Raw genomic sequence first — 22,726 nt, 5'->3', positions numbered from 1 at the left:
ATTCTATTTATAGAATAAGAGGCAGACGATCACCCTTCATGCATGCTTTTCTTGGATTTGTCAGTGTTCTTTACAGGTTCTCTTTCCACTTCATTCGTAGAGGGCGCAAACTGGACCCACTTGTGAACTGAGCAGGTGCTGTCTCTGGGCGATACTGTGGGCTTGGATAGAACAGAGTTTGCCTTTTCCCTGAGTCCGTCCTCATTCCCTGGTAGCTGTTCTCTCCTGCAGGAAAAGTTACCCACCTCTCCTCCCAGCCACCCCACAGTTCCCTTTGGAGGAGTGGGCCTGGGACTGAACTTGAGCGGTTTCCCAGGCAGCTGGCCTTGTAGATGCGAGTCCAGTTGGGCAGGTGCTTCCCACTGAGGGCTCTGACCCCCGCTGCCTCAGCTCTTATAGCAGGGCCAGGGGCTGCAGGGCCTGCAGCTACAACAGTGTGGTCTGTTTACCCCAGCATGCAAACATGATTCTCCTGCATACCATCACTTGAAAGGGGTGGGAAGGCACCTGCTATCAGCCATTCCTTCTCCTCCATGTGGCAATGAGGAGTTTGTTGAGGCACAGCAGGCACCCTGGGGAGACATGAAGTGGACATTTGTTTCAGGGCTGAGTTCCTTTTGCCTGGCACCCTCTTCTAGGGTGAAGCTGACAAGTCAGTGGTCGGGCCTGCAGGAGCAAACCTTCCCACTGCCCAATTGAGGGCAAGTGTAGCTTTGTGATGGTTTTCTAAAGATGCTTCTGGGCACACCAGGGCTTCTGTCACTGCTGTGAGTCTGATCAAGGGACAGGAGCAGGAGCCTGAGCTCAGCTCAGACCACACAGAGGTGGAAGCTTTCTACATAGTCTCTGAAACTAGTTCCTTTTTATAGTCAAAGATCAGCTTTCCCTCTACGCTCCATTTTAATTTAGAGGGAGAGGTGTGTCATCAGGGATCATGAAACAACAGTCTGCAAGTCGTATTTCTTCCCCTTCCTTCTCCATCAGCATCCATCCTGCAACCCTGCCCATTCTCCCAAGGAGGCACACACTGATTGGAGTCCCCGGTTGCTGTGGGAATGGTGACAGCTATAAAATCTCTAACTGGCAGAAAGAAGGGGAAAGAGGAGCATCAGAGACCAGAGAAAAGAGCCATGATGAATCAGGCCAGTTGCTGTGAGTTAGATGTCCTTTGTTAGAAGAGGAGTCATTGCTAGAGTTTGCCTTTCAGAAGAAAGTCCATTTCCGACTCATGTTTCTCCTGGCTGGGGGAAATAGTGTGCCTCCTTCATCTTTGAAGCCAAAAAGGACATCTGACACTTCCTCTTAGTTGCACAAGTACTTTGATCAGATCCCTTGAACCCAGCCCACTTCCCAAAAGGAAGGCATTGCCCACAGGAACCCCATCTGTGCATGGGCTGAGAGGGCTCCATCTGCAACATGTGGCGTCTTAGCCCTGGGTAGGTGAAGCTGAGCAGTGACTGTACCAGCCCGGGCACCAGAGGCCTGCAGGCAGGCAGTGGGTCCTTCGGAAGACTCAGTGCAGCTTCTTTTGCCTTTGGTGCTGCCTGCTTTTGTTTATTCTGTCTGCCTCAGTGGTCACCATACCCACTGTACTTTATTCATGTTTAAGGGCTTAAAGAATCAGTCCCGAGTCAAGCTGAATATTGTGAGATGTCCTCCAGTGACCACCGTGTTAATCAGAAGACCAGACCTTCGCTACCAGCTGGGTTTCAGCGTCCAGAATGGAATTGTAAGTAGAACACCTTCCACACCCTTTTCCACAATGTTGACAAATAAAAATGTAGCATGGCTGGGGGTGTGGAGCCAAGATGGCTGAATAGGAACAGCTCCAGTCTACAACTCCCAGCATGAGTGACGCAGAAGACAGGTGATTTCTGCATTTCCAAGTGAGGTACCGGGTTCATCTCACTGGGGAGTGCCGGTCAGTGGGTACAGGACAGTGGGTGCAGTGCACCATGCATGAGCTGAAGCAGGGCGAGGCATCGCCTCACCCAGGAAGCGCAAGGGGTCAGGGAATTCCCTTCCCTAGTCAAAGAAAGGGGTGACAGACGACACCTGGAAAATCGGGTCACTTCCACCCTAATACTGTGCTTTTCCAATGGGCTTAACAAACGGCACACCAGGAGATTATATCCCGCACCTGGCTCAGAGGGTCCTACGCCCACGGAGCATCGCTCATTGCTAGCCCAGCAGTCTGAGATCAAACTGCAAGGCTGCAGCAAGGCTGGGGGAGGGGTGCCCACCATTGCCCAGGCTTGAGTAGGTAAACAAAGCAGCCGGGAAGCTCGAACTGGGTGGAGCCCACCACAGCTCAAGGAGGCCCACCTGCCTCTGTAGGCTCCACCTCTGGGGGCAGGGCACAGACAAACAAAAGGCAGCAGTAACCTCTGCAGACTTAAATGTCCCTGTCTGACAGCTTTGAAGAGAGTAGTGGTTCTCCCAGCATGCAGCTTGAGATCTGAGAATGGGCAGACTGCCTCGTCAAGTGAGTCCCTGACCCCTGAGTAGCCTAACTGGGAGGCACCCCGCAGTAGGGGCAGACTGACACCTCACACAGCCGGGTACTCCTCTGAGACAAAACTTCCAGAGAAACCATCAGGCAGCAGCACTTGCGGTTTACCAATATCCACTGTTCTGCAGCCACCACTGCTGATACCCAGGCAAACAGGGAGTTTACTGGAGGTCCACTCCAGACCAACAGACCTGCAGCTGAGGGTCCTGACTGTTAGAAGGAAAACTAACAGAAAGGACATCCACACCAAAAACCCATCTGTACGTCACCATCATCAAAGACCAAAGGTAGATAAAACCACAAAGATGGGGAAAAAACAAAGCAGAAAAACCGGAAACTCTCAAAACCAGAGCACCTCTCCTCCTGCAAAGGAACGCACCTCCTCACCAGCAATGGAACAAAGCTGGACGGAGAATGACTTTGATGAGTTGAGAGAAGAAGGCTTCAGAAGATCAAACTACTCTGAGCTAAACGAGGAAGTTCGAACCAATGGCAAAGAAGTTAAAAACTTTGAAAAAAATTAGACAAATGGATAACTAGAATAACCAATGCAGAGAAGTCCTTAAAGGACCTGATGGAGCTGAAAACCATGGTACAAGAACGTGACAAATGCACAAGCCTCAATGCACAAGCCTCAGTAACCGATGTGATCAACTGGAAGAAAGGGTATCAGCAATGGAAGATGAAATGAATGAAATGAAGCATAAAGAGAAGTTTAGAGAAAAAAGACTAGAAAGAAACAAACAAAGCCTCCAAGAAATATGGGACTATGTGAAAAGACCAAATCTATGTCTGATTGGTGTACCTGAAACTGACAGGGAGAATGGAACCAAGTTAGAAAACACTCTACAGGGTATTATCCAGGAGAATTTCCCCAATCTAGCAAGGCAGGCCAACATTCAAATTCAGGAAATACAGAGAATGCCACAAAGATACTCCTCGAGAAGAGCAACTCCAAGACACATAATTGTCAGATGCACCAAAGTTGAAATGAAGGAAAAAATGTTAAGGGCAGCCAGAGAGAAAGGTCAGTTTATCCACAAAGGGAAGCCCATCAGACTAACAGCTGATCTCTCAGCAGAAACTCTACAAGCCAGAAGAGAGTGGGGGCCAATATTCAACAATCTTCAAGAATTTTCAACCCAGAATTTCATATCCAGCCAAATTAAGCTTCATAAGTGAAGGAGAAATAAAATACTTTACAGACAAGCAAATGCTGAGAGATTTTGTCACCACCAGGCCTGCCCTAAAAGAGCTCCTGAAGGAAGCACTAAACATGGAAAGGAACAACTGGTACCAGCCACTGCAAAAACATGCCAAATTTTAAAGACCATCAAGGCTAGGAAGAAACTACATCAACTAACGAGCAAAATAACCAGCTAACATCATAATGACAGGATCAAATTCACACATAACAATACTAACCTTAAATGTAAATGGGCTAAATGCTCCAATTAAAAGGCACAGACTGGCAAATTGGATAAAGAGTCAAGACCCATCAGTGTGCTGTATTCAGGAAACCCATCTCACACACAGAGACACACATAGGCTCAAAATAAAGGGATGGAGGAAGATCTACCAAGCAAATGGAAAACAAAAAAAGACAGGGGTTGCAATCCTAGTCTCTGATAAAACAGACTTTCAACCAGCAAAGATCAAAAGAGACAAAGAAGGCCATTACATAATGGTAAAGGGATCAATTCAACAAGAAGAACTAACTCTCCTAAATATATATGCACCCAATACAGGAGCACCCAGATTCATAAAGCAAGTCCTTAGTGACCTGCAAAGAGACTTAGACTCCCACACAATAATAGTGGGAGACTTTAACACCCCACTGTCAACATTAGACAGATCAACGAGACAGAAAGTTAACAAGGATATCCAGGAATTGAACTCAGCTCTGCACCAAGCAGACCTAATAGACATCTAAAGAACTCTCCACCCCCAAATCAACAGAATATATACATTCTTTTCAGCACCACACCACACCTATTCCAAAATTGACCACATAGTTGGAAGTAAAGCACTCCTCAGCAAATGTAAAAGAACAGAAATGATAACAAACTGTCTCTCAGATCACAGTGCAATCAAACTAGAACTCAGGATTAAGAAACTCACTCAAAACCGCTTAACTACATGGAAACTGAACAACCTGCTCCTGAATGAATACTGGGTACATAACGAAATGAAGGCAGAAATAAAGATGTTCTTTGAAACCAACGAGAACAAAGACACAACATATCAGAATCTCTGGGACACATTCAAAGCAGTGTGTAGAGGGAAATTTATAGCACTAAATGCCCACAAGAGAAAGCAGGAAAGATCTAAAATTGACACCCTAACATCACAATTAAAAGAACTAGAGAAGCAAGAGCAAACACATTCAAAAGCTAGCAGAAGGCAAGAAATAACTAAGATCAGAGCAGAACTGAAGGAAATAGAGACACAAAAAAACCTTCAAAAAATCAATGAATCCAGGAGCTGGTTTTTTGAAAAGATCGACAAAATTGATAGACTGCTAGCAAGACTAATAAAGAAGAGAGAAGAATCAAATAGACGCAATAAAAAATGACAAAGGGGATATCACCAATGATCCCACAGAAATACGAACTACCATCAGAGAATACTATAAACACCTCTACGCAAATAAACTAGAAAATCTAGAAGAAATGGATAAATTCCTGGACACATACACTCTCCCAACACTAAACCAGGAAGAAGTTGAATCTCTGAATAGACCAATAACAGGCTCTGAAATTGAGGCAATAATTAATAGCCTACAAACCAAAAAAAGTCCAGGACCAGATGGATTCACAGCCGAATTCTACCAGAGGTACAAGGAGGAGCTGGTACCATTCCTTCTGAAACAATTCCAATCAATAGAAAAAGAGGGAATCCTCCCTAACTCATTTCATGAGGCCAGCATCATCCTGATACCAAAGCCTGGCTGAGACACAACAAAAAAAGAGAATTTTAGACCAATATCCTTGATGAACATTGATGCAAAAATCCTCAATAAAATACTGACAAACCGAATCCAGCAGCACATCAAAAAGCTTATCCACCATGATCAAGTGGGCTTCATCCCTGGGATGCAAGGCTGGTTCAACGTATTAAAATCAATAAATGTAATCCAGCATATAAACAGAACCAAAGATAAAAACAACATGATTATCTCAATAGATGCAGAAAAGGCCTTTGACAAAATTCAACAACCCTTCATGCTAAAAACTCTCAATAAATTAGGTATTGATGGGACGTATCTCAAAATAATAAGAGCTACCTATGAGAAACCCACAGCCAATATCATACTGAATGGACAAAAACTGGAAGCATTCCCTTTGAAAACTGGCACAAGACAGGGATGCCCTCTCTCACCACTCCTATTCAACATAGTGTTGGAAGTTCTGGCCAGGGCAATCAGGCAGGAAAAGGAAATAAAGGGCATTCAATTAGGAAAAGAGGAAGTCAAATTGTCCCTGTTTGCAGATGACATGATTGTATATCTAGAAAACCCCATCATCTCAGCCCAAAATCTCCTTAAGCTGCTAAGCAACTTCAGCAAAGTCTCAGGATACAAAATCAATGTGCAGAAATCACAAGCATTCTTATACACCAATAACAGACAAACAGCCAAATCATGAGTGAACTCCCATTCACAATTGCTTCAAAGAGAATACAATACCTAGGAATTCAACTTAAAAGGGATGTGAAGGACCTTTTCAAGGAGAACTACAAACCACTGCTCAATGAAATAGAAGAGGATACAAACAAATGGAAGAACATCCATACTCATGGGTAGGAAGAATCAGTATCATAAAAATGGCCATATTGCCCAAGGTAATTTATAGATTCAATGCCATCCCCATCAAGCTACCAATGACTTTCTTCACAGAATTGGAAAAAAACTAAAGTTCATATGGAACCAAAAAGAGCCCGCATCGCCAAGTCAATCCTAAGCCAAAGGAACAAGGATGGAGGCATCACACTACCTGACTTCAAACTATACTACAAGGCTACAGTAACCAAAACAGCATGGTACTGGTACCAAAACAGAGATATAGACCAATGGAATAGAACAGAGCCCTCAGAAATAATGCCACATATCTACAACTATCTGATCTTTGACAAACCTGAGAAAAACAAGCAATGGGGAAAGGATTCCATATTTAATATATGGTGCTGGGAAAACTGGCTAGTCATATGTAGAAAGCTGAAACTGGATCCCTTCCTTACACCTTATACAAAAATTAATTCAAGATGGATTAAAGACTTACATGTTAGACCTAAAACCATAAAAACCCTAGAAGAAAACCTAGGCAATACCATTCAGGACATAGGCATGGGCAAGGACTTCATGTCTAAAACACCAAAAGCAATGGCAACAAAAGCCAGAATTGACAAATGGGATCTAATTAAACTAAAGAGCTTCTGCACAGCCAAAGAAACCACCATCAGAGTGAACAGGCAGCCTACAAAATGGGAGAAAATTTTTGCAACCTACTCATCTGACAAAGGGCTAATATCCAGAATCTACAATGAACTCCAACAAATTTACAAGAAAAAAACAACCCCATCAAAAAGTGGGCAAAAGATATGAACAGACACTTCTCAAAAGAAAACATTTATGCAGCCAAAAGACACATGAAAAAATACTCACCATCACTGGCCATCAGAGAAATGCAAATCAAAACCACAATGAGATACCATCTCACACCAGTTAGAATGGCTATCATTAAAAAGTCAGGAAACAACAGGTACTGGAGAGGATGTGGAGAAATAGGAACACTTTCACACTGTTGGTGGGACTGTAAACTAGTTCAACCATTGTGGAAGTCAGTGTGGCGATTCCTCAAGGATCTGGAACTAGAAATACCATTTGACCCAGCCATCCCATTACTGGGTATATACCCAAAGGATTATAAATCATGCTGCTGTAAAGACACATGCACACATATGTTTATTGCGGCACTGTTCACAATAGCAAAGACTTGAAACCAACCCAGATGTCCAACAATGATAGACTGGATTAAGAAAATGTGGCACATATACACCATGGAATACTATGCAGCCATAAAAAAGGATGAGTTCATGTCCTTTGTAGGGACATGGATGAAGCTGGAAACCATTCTCAGCAAACTATGGCAAGGACAAAAAAACAAACACCACACGTTCTCACTCATAGGTGGGAATTGAACAATGAGAACACATGGACACAGGAAGCGGAACATCACACACTGGGGACTGTTGTGGGGTGGGGGGAGGGGGGAGGGATAGCATTAGGAGATATACCTAATGCTAAATGAGGAGTTAATGGGTACAGCACACCAACATGGCACATGTATACATATGTAACAAACCTGCACGTTGTACACATGTACCTTAAAACTTAAAGTATACTAATAATAAAAACATTGAAATGGACGTTTTATTAATAATAATCTGTTGGAATGCTTAAAGAAAAATGTAGCATGGCCTTTGTTTTTTTTTTCTTTTTTTTTTTAATTGAGGTAGAGTCTCACTCTGTCTTCCAAGATGGAGTACAGTGGCACAATCTCGGCTCACTGCAACCTCCGCCTCCTGGGTTCAAGGGATTCTCCTGCCTCAGCCTCCTGAGTAGCTGTGACTACAAGCACGCGTCACCACGCCCGGCTAATTATTGTATTTTTAGTAGAGACAGGGTTTCACCATACTGGCCAGGCTGGTCTTGAACTCCTGACCTTGTGATCTGCCTGCCTCTGCCTCCCAAAGTGCTGGTATTACAGGGCCTTTGACTTTTTTTTTTTTTTTAAGCCAGTTTGTTCCCTGAAGGAATCCATCAAGAAAGAGTATGAGTGGATGAAGCAGGCTCAGCTCCCTCTCTGAACAGAGTCCCTTCAGCAGAGATTCCCACACAGAACCCGCTCCCTCTCTGAACAGAGTCCCTTCAGCAGAGATTCCCACACAGAACCCAGTGTTTCTGTGACATGCAGGACTGCCCTCCCGGCTGCCAGCTTGAGAGTTTGGGATGCACTCTCCAAGAGCCTCCTTGCCTCTGGGCTGTCCACCCTGGCTGCACAGAGTCCCGCAGAGCAGCTGACTCCCAAGCCTGGGGCTGTACAGTGCAGGGGCCGGCTCAATTCCCACAGTCACAACTGAGATTCAGTTTGGTATTTGAGTGATCCTTCAAACCTTGGCCTTCAGGCGAAGCCAGGCAGATCACTTGAGGCCAGGCGTTGGAGACCAGCTTGGCCGACATGGCAAAGCCCAGTCTCTACTAAAAATACAAAAATTAGCCAGGTGTGGTGGCGGGCACCTATAATCCCAGCTACTCAGGAGGGTGAGGTAGGAGGATCACCTGAACCCGGGAGGCAAAGGTTGCAGTGAGCAGAGATTATGCCACTGCACTCCAGCCTAGGTGACAGAGCAAGACTCTGTCTCAAAAAAAAAAAAAAAAAAAAAAAAAAAGGAGTCCTAGGTAATTAAAATATCATTCCAAATACATTTTAAGGTTTAGAAATACCCTTGAACTTCCCAGTTGGAGTTGAAATATCCAGCCCCACTTGCTGCATTCTTCGTACCTGAGTAGCCTAGTTTGCCTATTAGGAGGGGATCTAGGGTGACTCTTTACAGTTTAGCTCTGAGATCATCTTTTCGTTGATTTGTAGTTGTACTTGTTTGCTTTGTTCATAGTTAAACAGTATTAAAAGTTCAGATATGAACAAGGAGTTGTTAACACATGTGGGTCCACTGGGAAAACACCTAAGGAATGTTTTGACCCCAGACTAGCTGAGAGAGCAGCTGGGCCACACACTCACGGAATCACACAGCGTGTTGCTACAAGATGTCACTTGCAATCTTGTCTGCATCCACTTTTAAATAAAGGTGCATGGTCTGGAATGAAAAGCCAACTTAGTAAATTCAGACCTACTCTTTTGGGAAAAGTTATGTTGTAGTGTGTGTGAGGTGAGGGTGGAGGGCCCATCAGTCCCGCCTGCAACCTCGGGTCACGGTGGTACCTGGCTGTGCCATCACAAAATCCAGCCTCACTGTCTTTTCTGTGGGAAGGGAGTTTGAACAGGGGCCACTGAATTGGGAAGCTCTAAAGGACTCTCTCCCCTCCAGCCAGCCACACTTTGGAACACAGAGTGGAGTTCCAGCCCCATGGTGGCTCAGGCAATCGTGACCCTAAAAACAGTCTGCTGGCATTAAACACTTCAGTGCTTGAGTCCCAGTCATGACTACGGGAACTAACACTAACCTGTGTCACACAGGCTGACAGTTTGAAAACACTGGCGACTCTGTGACAGACCCAAATGGCCCTTTTTACCCAGCCCCAGCTGGGATGAGAAGTAGAATTCAGTGTGCCGTAAAAACCAGTGATGTGCTACAGTCTCTGTGCAAGCCGCATGAACAAGGTGGCCATGTGGGCGACAGCACCTATTTTTTTGTGAAAAGACACTGAGAGTTAAATGCCCAAAGCCTAACCATGTCAATTTCTCCAAGAGCAGAGTGTGGGGGCAGGGGGCTTTCAGGAAAGACGGCCTTCCAGCCCCACCGCACTGACTGCAATGAGGGTAACTCCGCCTTTGACTCTGACAGATCTGCAGCCTCATGCGAGGGGGAATAGCTGAGAGAGGAGGCGTCCGTGTGGGGCACCGGATCATTGAAATCAACGGACAGAGCGTCGTGGCCACCCCCCACGAGAAGATCGTCCACATTCTCTCCAATGCTGTTGGGGAGGTAGGAGAGGTCCGGGGCTGAGGGTGGTGCTGAGGGCCACGTCTGGTGCCCCTGCCTTGTATGCTCACCGTGGCCCTGAGCAGACCTTCCAGGAAAGCTCCCCGAGTTTCCAATCCTGAACACTCCCCAACAAGCAGACCTGTCTCTGACCAAATGCCAAACCCATTAGCAAGCAGTTATCTGGGAGCTCCTCCATGAAATGGAATCAGATCACCCTCAGCCTTCTCTTTCATCTGATGTGCTCACCTTCTCTTTTTAACACTCAGCTTTCTGTTGCTTTTCTGTATGGCCGCCTAAGTTGCCTCCATTTTCCCCAATTAACCTCCCCAAATGTTTTTAAAAGATTTAAGTCTTAGACTCAAGTCGAATCAACAAAGTGGCCCTCCAGAGGTGTGACGCCAGTGCAATGTGGCATGATGTGTCATCACTGCTGTCAGTCATCATTGCTGCCATTCATCACTGCTATCAGTCATCACTACTGTCAGTCAGTCATCACTGCTGTCATTCATCACTGCTGTCAGTTATCACTGCTGTCAGTTATCACTGCTGTCATTCATCACTGCTGTCATTCATTTATCACTGTTGTCCATTTATCACTGCTGTCATCGGTGCTGTAAGTCAGTCATCACTGCTGTCATTCATCACTGCTGTCATTCGTTTATCACTGCTGTCATTCATTTATCACTGCTGTCAGTAATCACTGCTGTCAGTCAGTAATCACTGCTGTCAGTCATCACTGCTGTCATTCATTTATCACTGCTGTCAGTCAACACTGCTGTCATTCATCACTGCTGTCAGTTACCACTGCTGTCATTCATCACTGCTGTCAGTCATCACTGCTGTTCTAGGGCTGATTTGTCATCCTTGCCTCATCTGCCAAGAGAGATGAGGGAGGCAGGCACCCTGAGAAGCCTGGAGCCCTTCCTCCGTTTTCAGAGTTCTTGCTTTTAAAAGGGTAGGGTCTGATGAGAGCGAGAGCATTTGACTGAGAAATAAGCCTTGCTTGGTTTTTGTTGTTCATTTCTGTCACCCCTAAGCTTTTGAGAAAGTCAGTGGATTCCACTGTTCCTGGAGGCCACCCTGGGTCAGGTCCCTGGTGGTGGCTGGGCGGTAGGGGGGTATCTTCAAAGCCCTCTGTGGGAGGCACTGCCTCTCTGGCCAGCCCTGGGCAGTGCCCACGCAGCCAGCCCCCAGCCTTAGCCCCCACTAAAGTGTGTTCTTTACCCTCAGATTCATATGAAGACAATGCCAGCCGCGATGTACAGGCTGCTGACGGCCCAGGAGCAGCCCGTTTACATCTGACCGCGGCCACACGCGGTGGCATGCATGGAGGACTCTCCTCATCGTGGTTGTGTTTCTCGTGCTGCATCCCTGTGTCCACTGAGACATTCCCCTCTCGCGCCCAGCATTTGGTTTTACACAGGAAGAGAAGAATCCACAAGGACCTCTTTACTCTCTCCGATTTGCTTTTTTTTTTTTTTTAAATACCAGGGAAGTCTCGTATGCACTCCCTTGAGGATGGAGAGCAGCCAGCACCCACCTGGTACTGACCCAGGACCATCCTGGAGGGCCTTCTGGGGGTGTCCAGGGGTGGGCTGTCACTGCCTAAGGGAGAATCCTCCCTTCCCAAGAGGTGCAGATCTCTTAGAAGGAGCTCGAGGGGCAGCGAAGCAGCTGATTCAGCAGTGCCTAAAACCCAGTTGCTGATCTCTGCTCTCTGAGTTTATCTGTGGGAATGTGGTAGTACCCAGGGCCAGCCCACGTCATTAAGGTTATGCACTGCCTGCCATGTAGTTGGGGCACCATACATTATTTCCTCCCAGAATCTCTGAGCCAACCTTAAACCTCTTCTATTGCTAGTTTTAATTTCAACGTATGTGTGTTTTCTAATATGAGCCTTCTCACCCCAGGATAAAAGGGGAAATAACTGCCTTGGGCAAGGACACCATAGTGTCACAGAGAGCTTGGCAATTCATGGGGCATCTGAAGCTTTACCAGGTTGTCCTCAAGTTATCAACCATTAGATAAACACAGGCAGGTACTGTCTGCTTCTCTCTCTCTCTCTCTCTCACACACACACACACACACACGGTCCCATTTGCATATCACCCTTCCCTGCTTCCACCACCAATGAGACAAGCTGAAGATTAGGCACACAGATCCCCTGGAAACCCACCTATCTGGAAGGCCCCTTCCCTGGCAGGTGGCCAGGCAGGCGGGGGCTGCTCAGCCTCATCCTGAGAGACCTGCCCTCTCTGTGCTGAGGCCCAGCCCCTCCAGCACCACTTTGGCTTAAAGCATCCTCCTCCTGGACTCCCATCCCTGCCGAACACACATCCCAAGAGTCTGGGAAGGAGGGACTGTTCCCCAGAAGGCGAGTTGCAGGTGCAATTGTGTCTTGTTTCCTGGCCCAAGGCAAGACCAACTTTCTTCTCTGCCCAGGGCCACTAGGCAGATGTGATATTGGAAAGGCCAGAATAGTACATAAACCACAAAATTAAGAAGACAATAGCAACCTCAAGTATGCCTCAGAATCCCCAGATGTGGCCCATAAACACCCTCTTGCTGCCTTGTGGGCCTGAGAGCGTTTTTGGCTGGTGTGGAATTGTTCCGTGTTTTCATCAGGTGCCTCATATTTATGCTTCCGTCTCAGTTCAGTGTAGATGTTTTAGTAATATTATAATTCTGAGCCAGTTTTCACTTGGTCCAAAGAGCATTTTGTTTTCATGTGAGGTGTGATTTGGCTTTGCTTTTGTTTTGTTTCATTCATGACCTCAGTAGAGACAGGGGAAGAGAAACTATTATATTTTGTAATTAATATAGTCCCTGTTCTCTGCATCCGAGATATTTATGTTGTGTCTATGGAAATAGGAACTCAGTGAGCAAGTGTTGGGTAGCATGTATCTATAGAGAGAATGGAGGGATTCTAAGGAGGGAACAAAATGACTATAACAAGATTAGGGACAAGAGACTTCAACCAGAGAGCTCTGTGATCAATTCCCCAAGATCTCTGTACCTTCTGAGTTTTCTGCTTAGAATCAGGGAAGCTCAATGCTTGACAGGAATGAGCAGTGGAACTCTCAGTTTCACTGTGTTACAAAGGAGCCCTGAGGAAGGGAGGCCGCTGGCTGCCCAGGTGCCCTGTGGGGAAATGGACTTCTGCTGGTGCAGAGCGTGGCACCTGGTGGGGCCATAAAGCTCCCCAAGACATCTTTGAAGGATGCTTTACAGAATGTTGCTGGGAGACCAGCCCCAAGGTCAACTCATCACAAATGTGAGGACCAGGAAGGAACCATGGCCTGGGTTCTCCATTTGCTGTAGAGTATCTGGTGATACAATGAGACACTAGAGTCATCAGCCAGTTCATCTTTCCTCTGCCAATAAGAGTGGATAGAACAGGAATGAAGTGTTACTGGTAGTATTTCAGGCATCAGGAGCCTTGGAAAATCATTGTAGGGGCTCATGCCTGTCTGTCCCTAGGCACCTGGGCAGCACCACAGAGGCCCGCCCATGACTGGCCAGGGGACAGAACTCCAGTAGCGCGCCCCTGTACAACCTGCACATAACGGTTATGTATCTTCACCTCAAGGAGAGAATATACTTTCTATTCCTATTGCACAAAAACCTTGTAAACTTTGAGAGGTGCTGAAAAAGCCAATTCTGCAAGCTCTCCTAGAGGACTGACATTGTAACATTAGAGTGAGAAGATTTCTCCGCCACATTGTTTTGTGTTAATCCAGGTGTGTCTTCACACCTAGTGAGTGGAAGTTGCTGGAGCTCAGTACAGGTCCACCCAGCTGAAGTGGGTTCTTTTTCCCACTACCACTGGGTCAAGGGAGTGAGCCTAAGTATGGTCACCTCAGCAGCCACAGTCTTAAAAGCAAGTTGCTAGATTTTTTGAAAGTCCCAAGAGAAGTGGTGGTCTTCCCTTCTGTCATCCCAGTATATATAGTTATATATGTAAATATCTAAATACCCCGTGTAACAGGAAGGCTATGTACAGGGCAGCCTTCCCAAACGCTGTGAGGGCACAGAGCTGCTGTGGCTGTTCCACCAGGGTGTGCTGGTGGCTCAGCTTTGGGGTTGGACTCCCACATTCACCTCCCCATCCTGGTCCAGGCAGAGGCACCAGAACCCATCCTGCCTTTTCTCCAGTGTGAGCATTTCAGGGAGCCACCATCAGCCTTGGGTTCATGAGAGGAAGAAACCCCCAAAGACCAGTGCCTGGAGCCCACTTCTCCAGCGACACCTTCCCTCGCCAGAGCAGGCTCCTAGGAGCGCATCGCAGGGGTGCCGGGTCCCTGCACACGGGTTTGCTTTCTGAACATTGCCCATCAACACCGCCTTCAGGGAGTCCCAGAGTAACCTACTACCTCCCCCATCGCTCCTCTGCCCCCCTCACCCTGTGGGCACCAACACCTCCCGCACACAGATGAAAACCATCTACAGAGCCCTTCCTGGGTCCCTCGACCCAGTGGTGTAGCCGTTACCAATGTTTACAACCAGGGGCCGCCCCTCCTTAGATGTGTTTACTCACATTCACAGGCCACCTGTTGGTTTGAGTTTCATGTGTCTCCTTCCCTGGCCTGGGTCGACTTGAGCACACAACTCGATCTTTCTTCCCCTCCATCAAGGCAGTGTGTGAGGACTGTGTGGGAATGACATTTCTTGTACATACTTAGCACAGCACCTAGAGTATGAACTTCTACTATTGTTCTGTAAAGAGGGTGAAATGGAACTTATTGTAAAGCGTCGGGAGAAGTATAGTATTGTATTTGTAACAATATCGTTCTTTGTATACACAAAACTCAATGATCTATATATAAATATAAATAAATATATAAATAAAATATATCTACACGTGAGCCTGGAATGTGGACACCGCACACCCACTGAATGTACTTCCTTGACAGTCTGGTCACTGGTCCCTCCCTCCCTCCTCTGTCCCGTGGCCACAGTCATCCGGTTTGGGGTTGTGATGTATTTACTGTGCTATCTTCCTTTATTTAACTGAACACTAATGTCTGTATAAGAGTTGCTGCAACAATAAATAAGAACTTCACCTCTTGGCCTGGCCAAGTGTCTTCTTGTTGCAGGGAAGGCTTGGGATCATATGATGAGTTTGTCTTTTCCCTAACAGACTAGCTCCTGCCCACCCTACAGGCGCCCAGAGCCCAGGAGTTCTCTAAATGAGCTTTTATTCTGTGGAACTGACTTGGTTTTAGACAAGAAAGGCTCTGTTCTCCTGTCCCAGTTGATCCTCCAGTCCTGTGGGTCTCCTTTGAGCACACTGAACTGGAGAAAGAGAAATTCTCTGGATTTCTTGCTTGACATCCTCCATGAGGGTAGGAAAACAGGAATTAATTCTCCCCCACCTCAGTCATCTCCCATAAGGGAGGTGCCTTTTTGTAAGGGACTAAGATCTAAGTGGACAGTGGAAAACAGCGCCCTGAGAGGCCCATCCAAAGGTTCTGTGAGAAGGTTCTGGAAGGTTTCCTCCTGGTGCTCTTTGGAAATTCACTTTTTGAAGGTTGCCAGGCATGCCCTCCCTGCTGCTGGGGGCCCTGGACTCCCCAACACAGAGTGTCCAGCCCTGTTCCAAAGCAGACTGCTTGTCAGCTTTTTCTTTGCATACACCCCTCCCTCATCTTCCCTGCAAAGCTTTTTGCAGCCCCCTCAGGTCCGTAGCTGCTGAAAGCCCTGAACATGGAGGTAGGGCCTTGTCCTGAGGGTCCTGTGGCCTGGCTCCGAGGAGCCCCTTCTCCATCCTTCTCACAGCAAGCAGAGTGTCCCACCACCGAGACGGCTGCCATTAAATCAAGTGGGAAGAAAGCACATTGAACTGGCGTCTGGGGAAGTCACAATTTGGAGAATGGCAGCTAGTCTTTATAGTACCTTCCACGTGCCAAACATCCTACAGAGATGAACTTGGTAACTCCCCACAACACCTCTAAGAGGTAGAAGCTTTTCCTGTATTATCATTGTCTCCATTTTATACAGGAGGAAACGGGCACAGAGGGTTCAAGCACTTACGCTCAGCTTTCCAACAACTCCCACCTGCGCCCACCTGGGACAGGCTTGTCATCGCACATGGATGAACTCAGCGTTAGACTTTTGGGTCTCTTTTGGTTCTTACAATGTTTTCCTTCCTGGTTTTTGTCCATTGATTTGCAAACCACATCTCTTATTCAAATCAGTCTGCCCTACTTCCCCATCCCCAGACTGGAATTGAGCACTGGCCTGGGAGAGCGGGACTTGCTCTCTGCTCCCTCCCTCCCTCCCTGTCTCCTTCTTTGGGTCCCTTTATGGGAAGGGGCACGGGCAGGAGGTGCACAGAGGTTCCCCTACATTAAGAGTTGCCCTTGGGAAGGTCACAGGCCTCGCCTTGCTGGTTCATTCTGCTGATCTGGTTCACTGATGAGGAGATCAATGAAGACAAACAATTGGCAGCAACCGGGCATTCAGGGTCCCTGAGCCCTGGGCCCCATCTTCCAGCTGACGCCTTAGCCACAGTCCTCTAAAGCAGCAGTCTCCACCCTTTTTGGCACCAGGGACCTGTTTCGTGGAAGACAGTCTTTCCAGAGACCGGGTGCCAGAGAGGGGGATGATTCAAGCACATTATATTTATTGTGCACTTTATTTCTATGATTGTTATATAATGAAATAATTATACAGTTCACTATAGAATTATACAATTCTAATGTGAACTGTATAATTCAGTGGGAGCCCTGAACTTGTTTTCCTGCAACTCCATGGTCCCTTCTAGGGCTGATGGGAGACAGTGACAGATCATCAGGCATTAGATTCTCATAAGGAGCCTGCAACCCAGATCCCTCGCATGCACAGTTCACGAAAGGGTTCACATTCCTATGAGAATCTAATGCTGCTGCAGACCTGACAGGAGGCGGAGCTCAGGCAGTAATGTGAGCCAGTGATGGCGAGTGGCTGTAAATACAGATGAAGCTTTGTTCACTTGTTGCTCGCCTCCTGCTGTGTGGCACAGTTCCTAACAGGCCACAGACTGGTACCAATCTGTGCACACCTCTAAAGTGCACACCTCTTCCACACAGGTTGTGTCCCCAGCCACCTGCAGCCACCATCTCCCCAGCCGGCAAGCTCCTGCAGCATCCAGCAACCATCCTCCTCACCCTCAGAGGAAGGGAGGGGCACCCCTGGCTGTGTCTCCCCTACCCATCCCGGAGCCATTGCTTCCTATTATCTCTCTCACCACCCACAGCACTACACCTTCTGCTGGCGCGGTCCTTCAGCCACATGTAGATAAGACATTACCAGCACCCAGTTCAGTGTGTGGGGAGGCAAGTGGAGGGCACGGACCCCCAGCCTTCACAGTGATGCTCTTGGGATTCACCTCCCTTGACTTGAGGTCAATATTCCCTTGCCTCCCAGAGTGGAGAGGCGAGTAAGTAGCTCCTCTCCTGAATTCTGCACCCATCCCCCGCCAATGACAACACCCCTCTCACATCACCAGGATGACGGTGGGAAGACAGCTGGTGGGAGGGTCTAGTCTTTGAACTGGCACCTCTCAGCAAGCTCCCTGGAAGTGTGTCTGTCCCACAGGAGACCACAGTCCCCTGATGAATGGTATCTGCCTGTGTGGGTGGGGTCTGCCCCCACGGGCAAGGCTGCTCCTACCATAGACTATATCTTAGCTTCCCCCTCTCGGCTTTGATCTTAGATGAAATTGCAGAACTAGAGAAAAAAACCCATTTAACCATCTTGATGCACATAGAACCACTTTATTTAGGTCTTTCTTTTATAATTTTTGCTTAAACTGTGATGGTCAGAGTTCCTTAAACCCTCTGAGCTTGTTTCCTCGTCTGCAAACTAGTGTTTATCTCAGGGAGACCGTGTGAGGATAAGCTAACACACAGGAAGCTTTCAGAATGTGCATGGCACGTAGTGGTTGCTGAGGAAGTACTGGCCGTTCCCGGGGCCCAGCAGATCCAGGTCTTCCTAAGCTTCCTGGAATTTCCAGACCCCCTGGGTACACCAACGGGAACTACAACTCAAGAGGCTCCGCAAGCACTTGCATGGCTTAGTGCAGGTCGCCCCCAAAACCCAAGTCCTAAACTACTGATGTACTGAATTTCATCCAAAAGCAGATTTTAGCCCCTGGGAAAAACTTCTGGATGCCAATGCATACTTTTTTAAAAGTTAAAAAAACATAACTCCCATAACAAAGATGGAATGAACACATATCAGAGATTTATTAATCATTAATGATGAAACAAGTAAGATGGTAAAGCTGGTCCAAAAAGCATTTGGAGGACCTAAGTATTTATAGACATTTTTAAAAGAATGTTAGAATAAAATTACTAGGTTTGAAGTAAAACTGGTTGCGACTGGGCATGGTGGCTCACACCTGTAATCCCAGAAGTTTGGGAGGCCGAGGCGGGTGGATCATCTGAGGTCAGGAGATTGAAACCAGCCTGGCCAACGTGGTGAAACCCCACCTCTACCAAAAACACAAAAATTAGTCAGGCATAGTGGTGGGCATCTGTAATCCCAGCAACTTGGGAGGCTGAGGCATGAGAATCTCTTGAACCCAGGAAGCGGAGGTTGCAGTGAGCCGAGATTGCACCACTGCACTACAGTCTAGGTGTAACAACAATAAAATAAAATAAAATAAAACAAAACTGGCTAATGTCCTTAAGGCAATACAATTATAACCTTTAGGGTTATCTTTCTACCAAATAGAAATCATTTGCATCTCTAGTTGTGGGCAGGAGGAGGGCAGTTGGATGGTAATCAGTGCTCTGCAGAAAAAATAAAGCATGGACACTGCCTTCCAGCCTGGGCAACAGAGCGAGAACCTATCTCAAAATAAATAAATAAAATATAATATAAAAGCATGGAAAAAGAATTGAAAGCAGGGGCCAGGTGTGATGGCTCACGCCTGTGATCTCAGCACTTTGGGAGGCCAAGACAGGAGGATCATTTGAGCTCAGGAGTTCCAGACCACTCTGGGCAACATAGCGAAACCCTGTCTCCACAAAAAAAATAGAATTAACTGGACATGGTGGTGCAAGTCTGGAGTCCCAGCTACTCAGGAAGCTGAATTGGGAGGATTGCTTAGGCCCTGGGAGGTCAAGGCTTCAGTGAGTTGAAATTGTGCCACTGTAATCCAGGCTGCGCAACAGACTAAGACCTTGTCTCAAAAAATAATAATAACAATAATTGAAATCAGGAGTTCAAACAGGTATTTGTACATCCCTATTTATGGTAGCATGATTCACAACAGCCAAAAGACAGAAGCAACCCAAGTGTCCATCGATGAGTGGGTCAACACAACACGGTACAGGCACACAGTAGGATATTATTCAGCCTTAAAAAGGAAGGAAATTCTGGCACATGCTAGCATAAGGGTTTATCGCTACTGGAAGGACATTCTGCTAAGTGAAATAAGCCAGTCACAAGAAGATAAATATTGTATCATTCCACTTACATGAGATACCTGATGTAGTCAAATTCTTACAGACAGAAAGTAGAGGAGTGGTTGCCAGGGGCCAAGGGGAGGAGGAAATGAAGAGTTATTGTTAAGTAGGTACAGAGCTCCAGTTTTGCCGAAAAAAAGAGCCCTGCAGATTGATTGCACAGCAATGTGAATGTACGCTACGCTACTGAATTATGCACTTAAAAATAGCTAAGATGGGAAATTTTATATGTATTTAACTATATTCTTATTTTAAAAATTACCGGTTAAAATAGTACTTTTTATGTTATGGTATATTTTACCACAGTTTTTTTTTTATGTTTTTAACTAAAGCTTAGAATGAGTTTGGGGGCGGCTATTTCATGTAGGTTGGTTAGGAAGGCCTCAGGAAGAAGTAAGGGAGGGCACTGTGGATGCCTTAGGGATGCGTGTTCCAAGCTAAACGGACAGCAAGGACAAATGCCCTGAGGCCAGGCCTCTGGGGTAGGGCGTGGAGGCGGCCCTAGCAGCTAAGAAAGGAGAATTCAAGTGGCTGAAGATGCAGCCAGCAGGCAGAGGGTGGTGGTGGGAGATATAGGTGGTTACAGGAGCTTTGGTGCTACACACACACACACACACACACACACTCACATACACTTAATTGCTAATTGCTTCCACACTATCACAGTCAACTCTCACTCCACCTCCTCTGCGCCCTCCCCAGTAGACACCCGCTTCAGGAGCCAAATTGGTAAGAGCTAGGATTTGGCGCCCTCTGGTGGAATTACTGAGAAATGCCAAATCCAGATAACTGCCAAGATTCCCAGGCGATTGAGGGAAGGAGGAGTCTTGGCCACTCATCCCAGGCCCCTTGTTTTCCAGATAAGGAAACTAAAGGCCCCAAAAGGGGTAGGACTTGCTGGAGACTATACAGCGAGCAGGCAGCTAGAACCTCACTCCCTAGCTCCCAGGCTAATGCTCCTTTGTATGATCCCAGCTGCTGACAGACAACAACGTGGACCTCATCTTCCTACTGGCCAGACCCAGGAGGCCCTGGAGGTAGGCTGAGCGCACTGCTGTGACCCCAGTTCTCAGGCCAGCTCCAGAGTCTTTGTGACAGTGGCACAGCAAGCAGCATAGATAACTGCTGCCTTCTAGTCCCTTCCTCCAGCTGGGGAGAAGCCATTCCTAGAAGGCTGAGGCTACCGCTGCGGGAAGTGGAAGGCGGGAGGCGGGAAACCTCATTCCTACCCTGGACCCCCTTATTCAGGGTCTACTCCACATTCTGCTCCTATTGTCAGTCTCAGACATAGCACAACTGACCAGCTACTTACTACCTTAACCACCTCTTTCCCCTCCACTAATTGGAGTTTCTTATGGGCAGGAGCCAAATCTCCCTTGACTTTCTAGTCACCGTGGGTTATAATTAAAAGAGGAGTCACAGACCGGGGTTCAAATTACAGCTTTCCTACCAATTGTCACTGTGTGATCTTGGCAAGCTACTCAACCACTCTGCTCCTCCAGTTCTTCACCTATGCAATGGTCACAGCTTGGCTCAGTTGTTCTAACCATTAGTGACTCTGTCCTTGAACATTTAGCATGTGCAGTAGACACAGTCATTGCGTACAAGGTACAGAACTAGTCCTGGAGGGGAAGGGTCCGGGAGCTCTTCTCAGAGCAAGTGAGATCTTTGCAGGGTTTTGAATATACTACAGGAGTTTTCCAGGTCCCATGGTTGAAAAACAGCTTTCCATGCAGAGGCAAAGAAACCTGGAACAACAGGGTGAGGAGATCCCCACCTAGCACAGAAGCATCAAGCAAGCATGGTGGCGTTCCATCAAGTCAACTTAACCAGGCTAGAACTTTGTTTTCCAGACTTCCCTCCCTGTATGATTCCAAATGAGGACTGCAGGAGAGGTTTAGGTGAGATTTGGAGGGCAGATAGGAAGCATCAGCCAAAATGCACTGTGGGTCCCCGCAGCACCAGGGGCTGTCGCAGCTCATACACGTTGTCGCTGGTCTGCTGGCTTGCACCGGCGGCTCAGAGTAGTAGCCGGTCAGCAGCTCCTCCAGATTCTCCTTCAGTATCTCTGAGACCTGGGCCAGGTGTGAGTGGGACTAACTCCTCCTGAAGGTCCCCACATCACTGCAGTGGGAGGCAGGGAGGACAGACTCTGTCCTCATGGGTTCCAGTTCTACCTGCTCTCCCCCAATTCACTTGAGCTTTTCCTTATGACGGCAGCCAGCTCTACCACACGCAGAGCCACAGCCTCCCACAGTGTAGCATGTCAGGGCTCCATTCATTTACCAGTATTATGAGTAACATCTTTGGCGATTCACACAGGAGTCAAACATTTATTTGTAGTCTGGTTTGATGACACTATTCTTGGTGACAGAATTAGAAAAACTGATTGTGAGTTTGCAGGAAATACCAAGTCACACTGAAGTTATAGGTGGGTGGCATTTGCAATAAAGATTAGTGAGGCGGGGCATGGTGGCTCACACCTGTAAACTCAGAGCTCTGGGAGGCTGAGGCAACAGGATCATTTGAGCCTAGGAGTTCAAGACCAGTTAGGGCAACAGCGCAAGACCTCCTTCCCTACAAAAACATAAAACATTAGCCAGACATGGTGTCACGTGCCTGTGGTCCCAGCTACTTGGGAGGCTGGGGTGGGAGGATTGCTTGAGCCCAGGAGTTTAAGGCTGCAGTGAGCTATGATTGCACCACTGCACTCCAGCCTGGGCAACAGAGTGAGTTTCTACCTGCACCCCCCCAAAAAATGAGTGAATATATTATTATTATTTGTAAACTGTGTGTTACACATTCTTTATATCAGGTAAATAAGTACAGATGCACACTCACAGTTTCCCCCCGGGAGAGCTGGTTGTTAAACACTTACCAGCACACCTGCTGTGGCCAGCTTCTCAGCTACTTAAGCAATTTCTAAGCTTTTTTGTGGAGGGTTGGCCTAAAAATATTACTTTTATTACTAAATAAAATGAGCAATCACCTTTTCATGGTCCATTTAGGAGCACACAGGTCAAATGTCAACATT

The 22,726-nt window shown here is 47.1% G+C and overlaps 1 protein-coding gene across 3 annotated transcripts in view; it reads left to right on the top strand.

Annotated features, from left to right (window-relative positions):
- The window catches only part of APBA1 (amyloid beta precursor protein binding family A member 1), a 229,499-nt gene extending 214,194 nt beyond the window's left edge, over positions 1-15,305 (top strand). For all 3 annotated transcript variants that reach the window (XM_054520022.2, XM_024252888.3, XM_054520023.2), the window contains 3 exons: positions 1,610-1,729; positions 10,097-10,237; positions 11,468-15,305. In XM_054520022.2, the coding sequence (XP_054375997.2) occupies positions 1,610-1,729; positions 10,097-10,237; positions 11,468-11,539 (333 nt within the window). In that variant the 3' untranslated portion in view covers positions 11,540-15,305. The remainder of the gene's footprint in view (positions 1-1,609; positions 1,730-10,096; positions 10,238-11,467) is intronic.
- The last annotated feature ends 7,421 nt before the right edge of the window (positions 15,306-22,726 follow it).

This window comes from Pongo abelii, chromosome 13, assembly GCF_028885655.2.
Source record: "Pongo abelii isolate AG06213 chromosome 13, NHGRI_mPonAbe1-v2.0_pri, whole genome shotgun sequence".
NCBI lineage: Eukaryota > Metazoa > Chordata > Mammalia > Primates > Hominidae > Pongo > Pongo abelii.
Note: the sequence above shows the minus strand (reverse complement) of the source record. Positions and strands in the feature narration are given on the sequence as shown.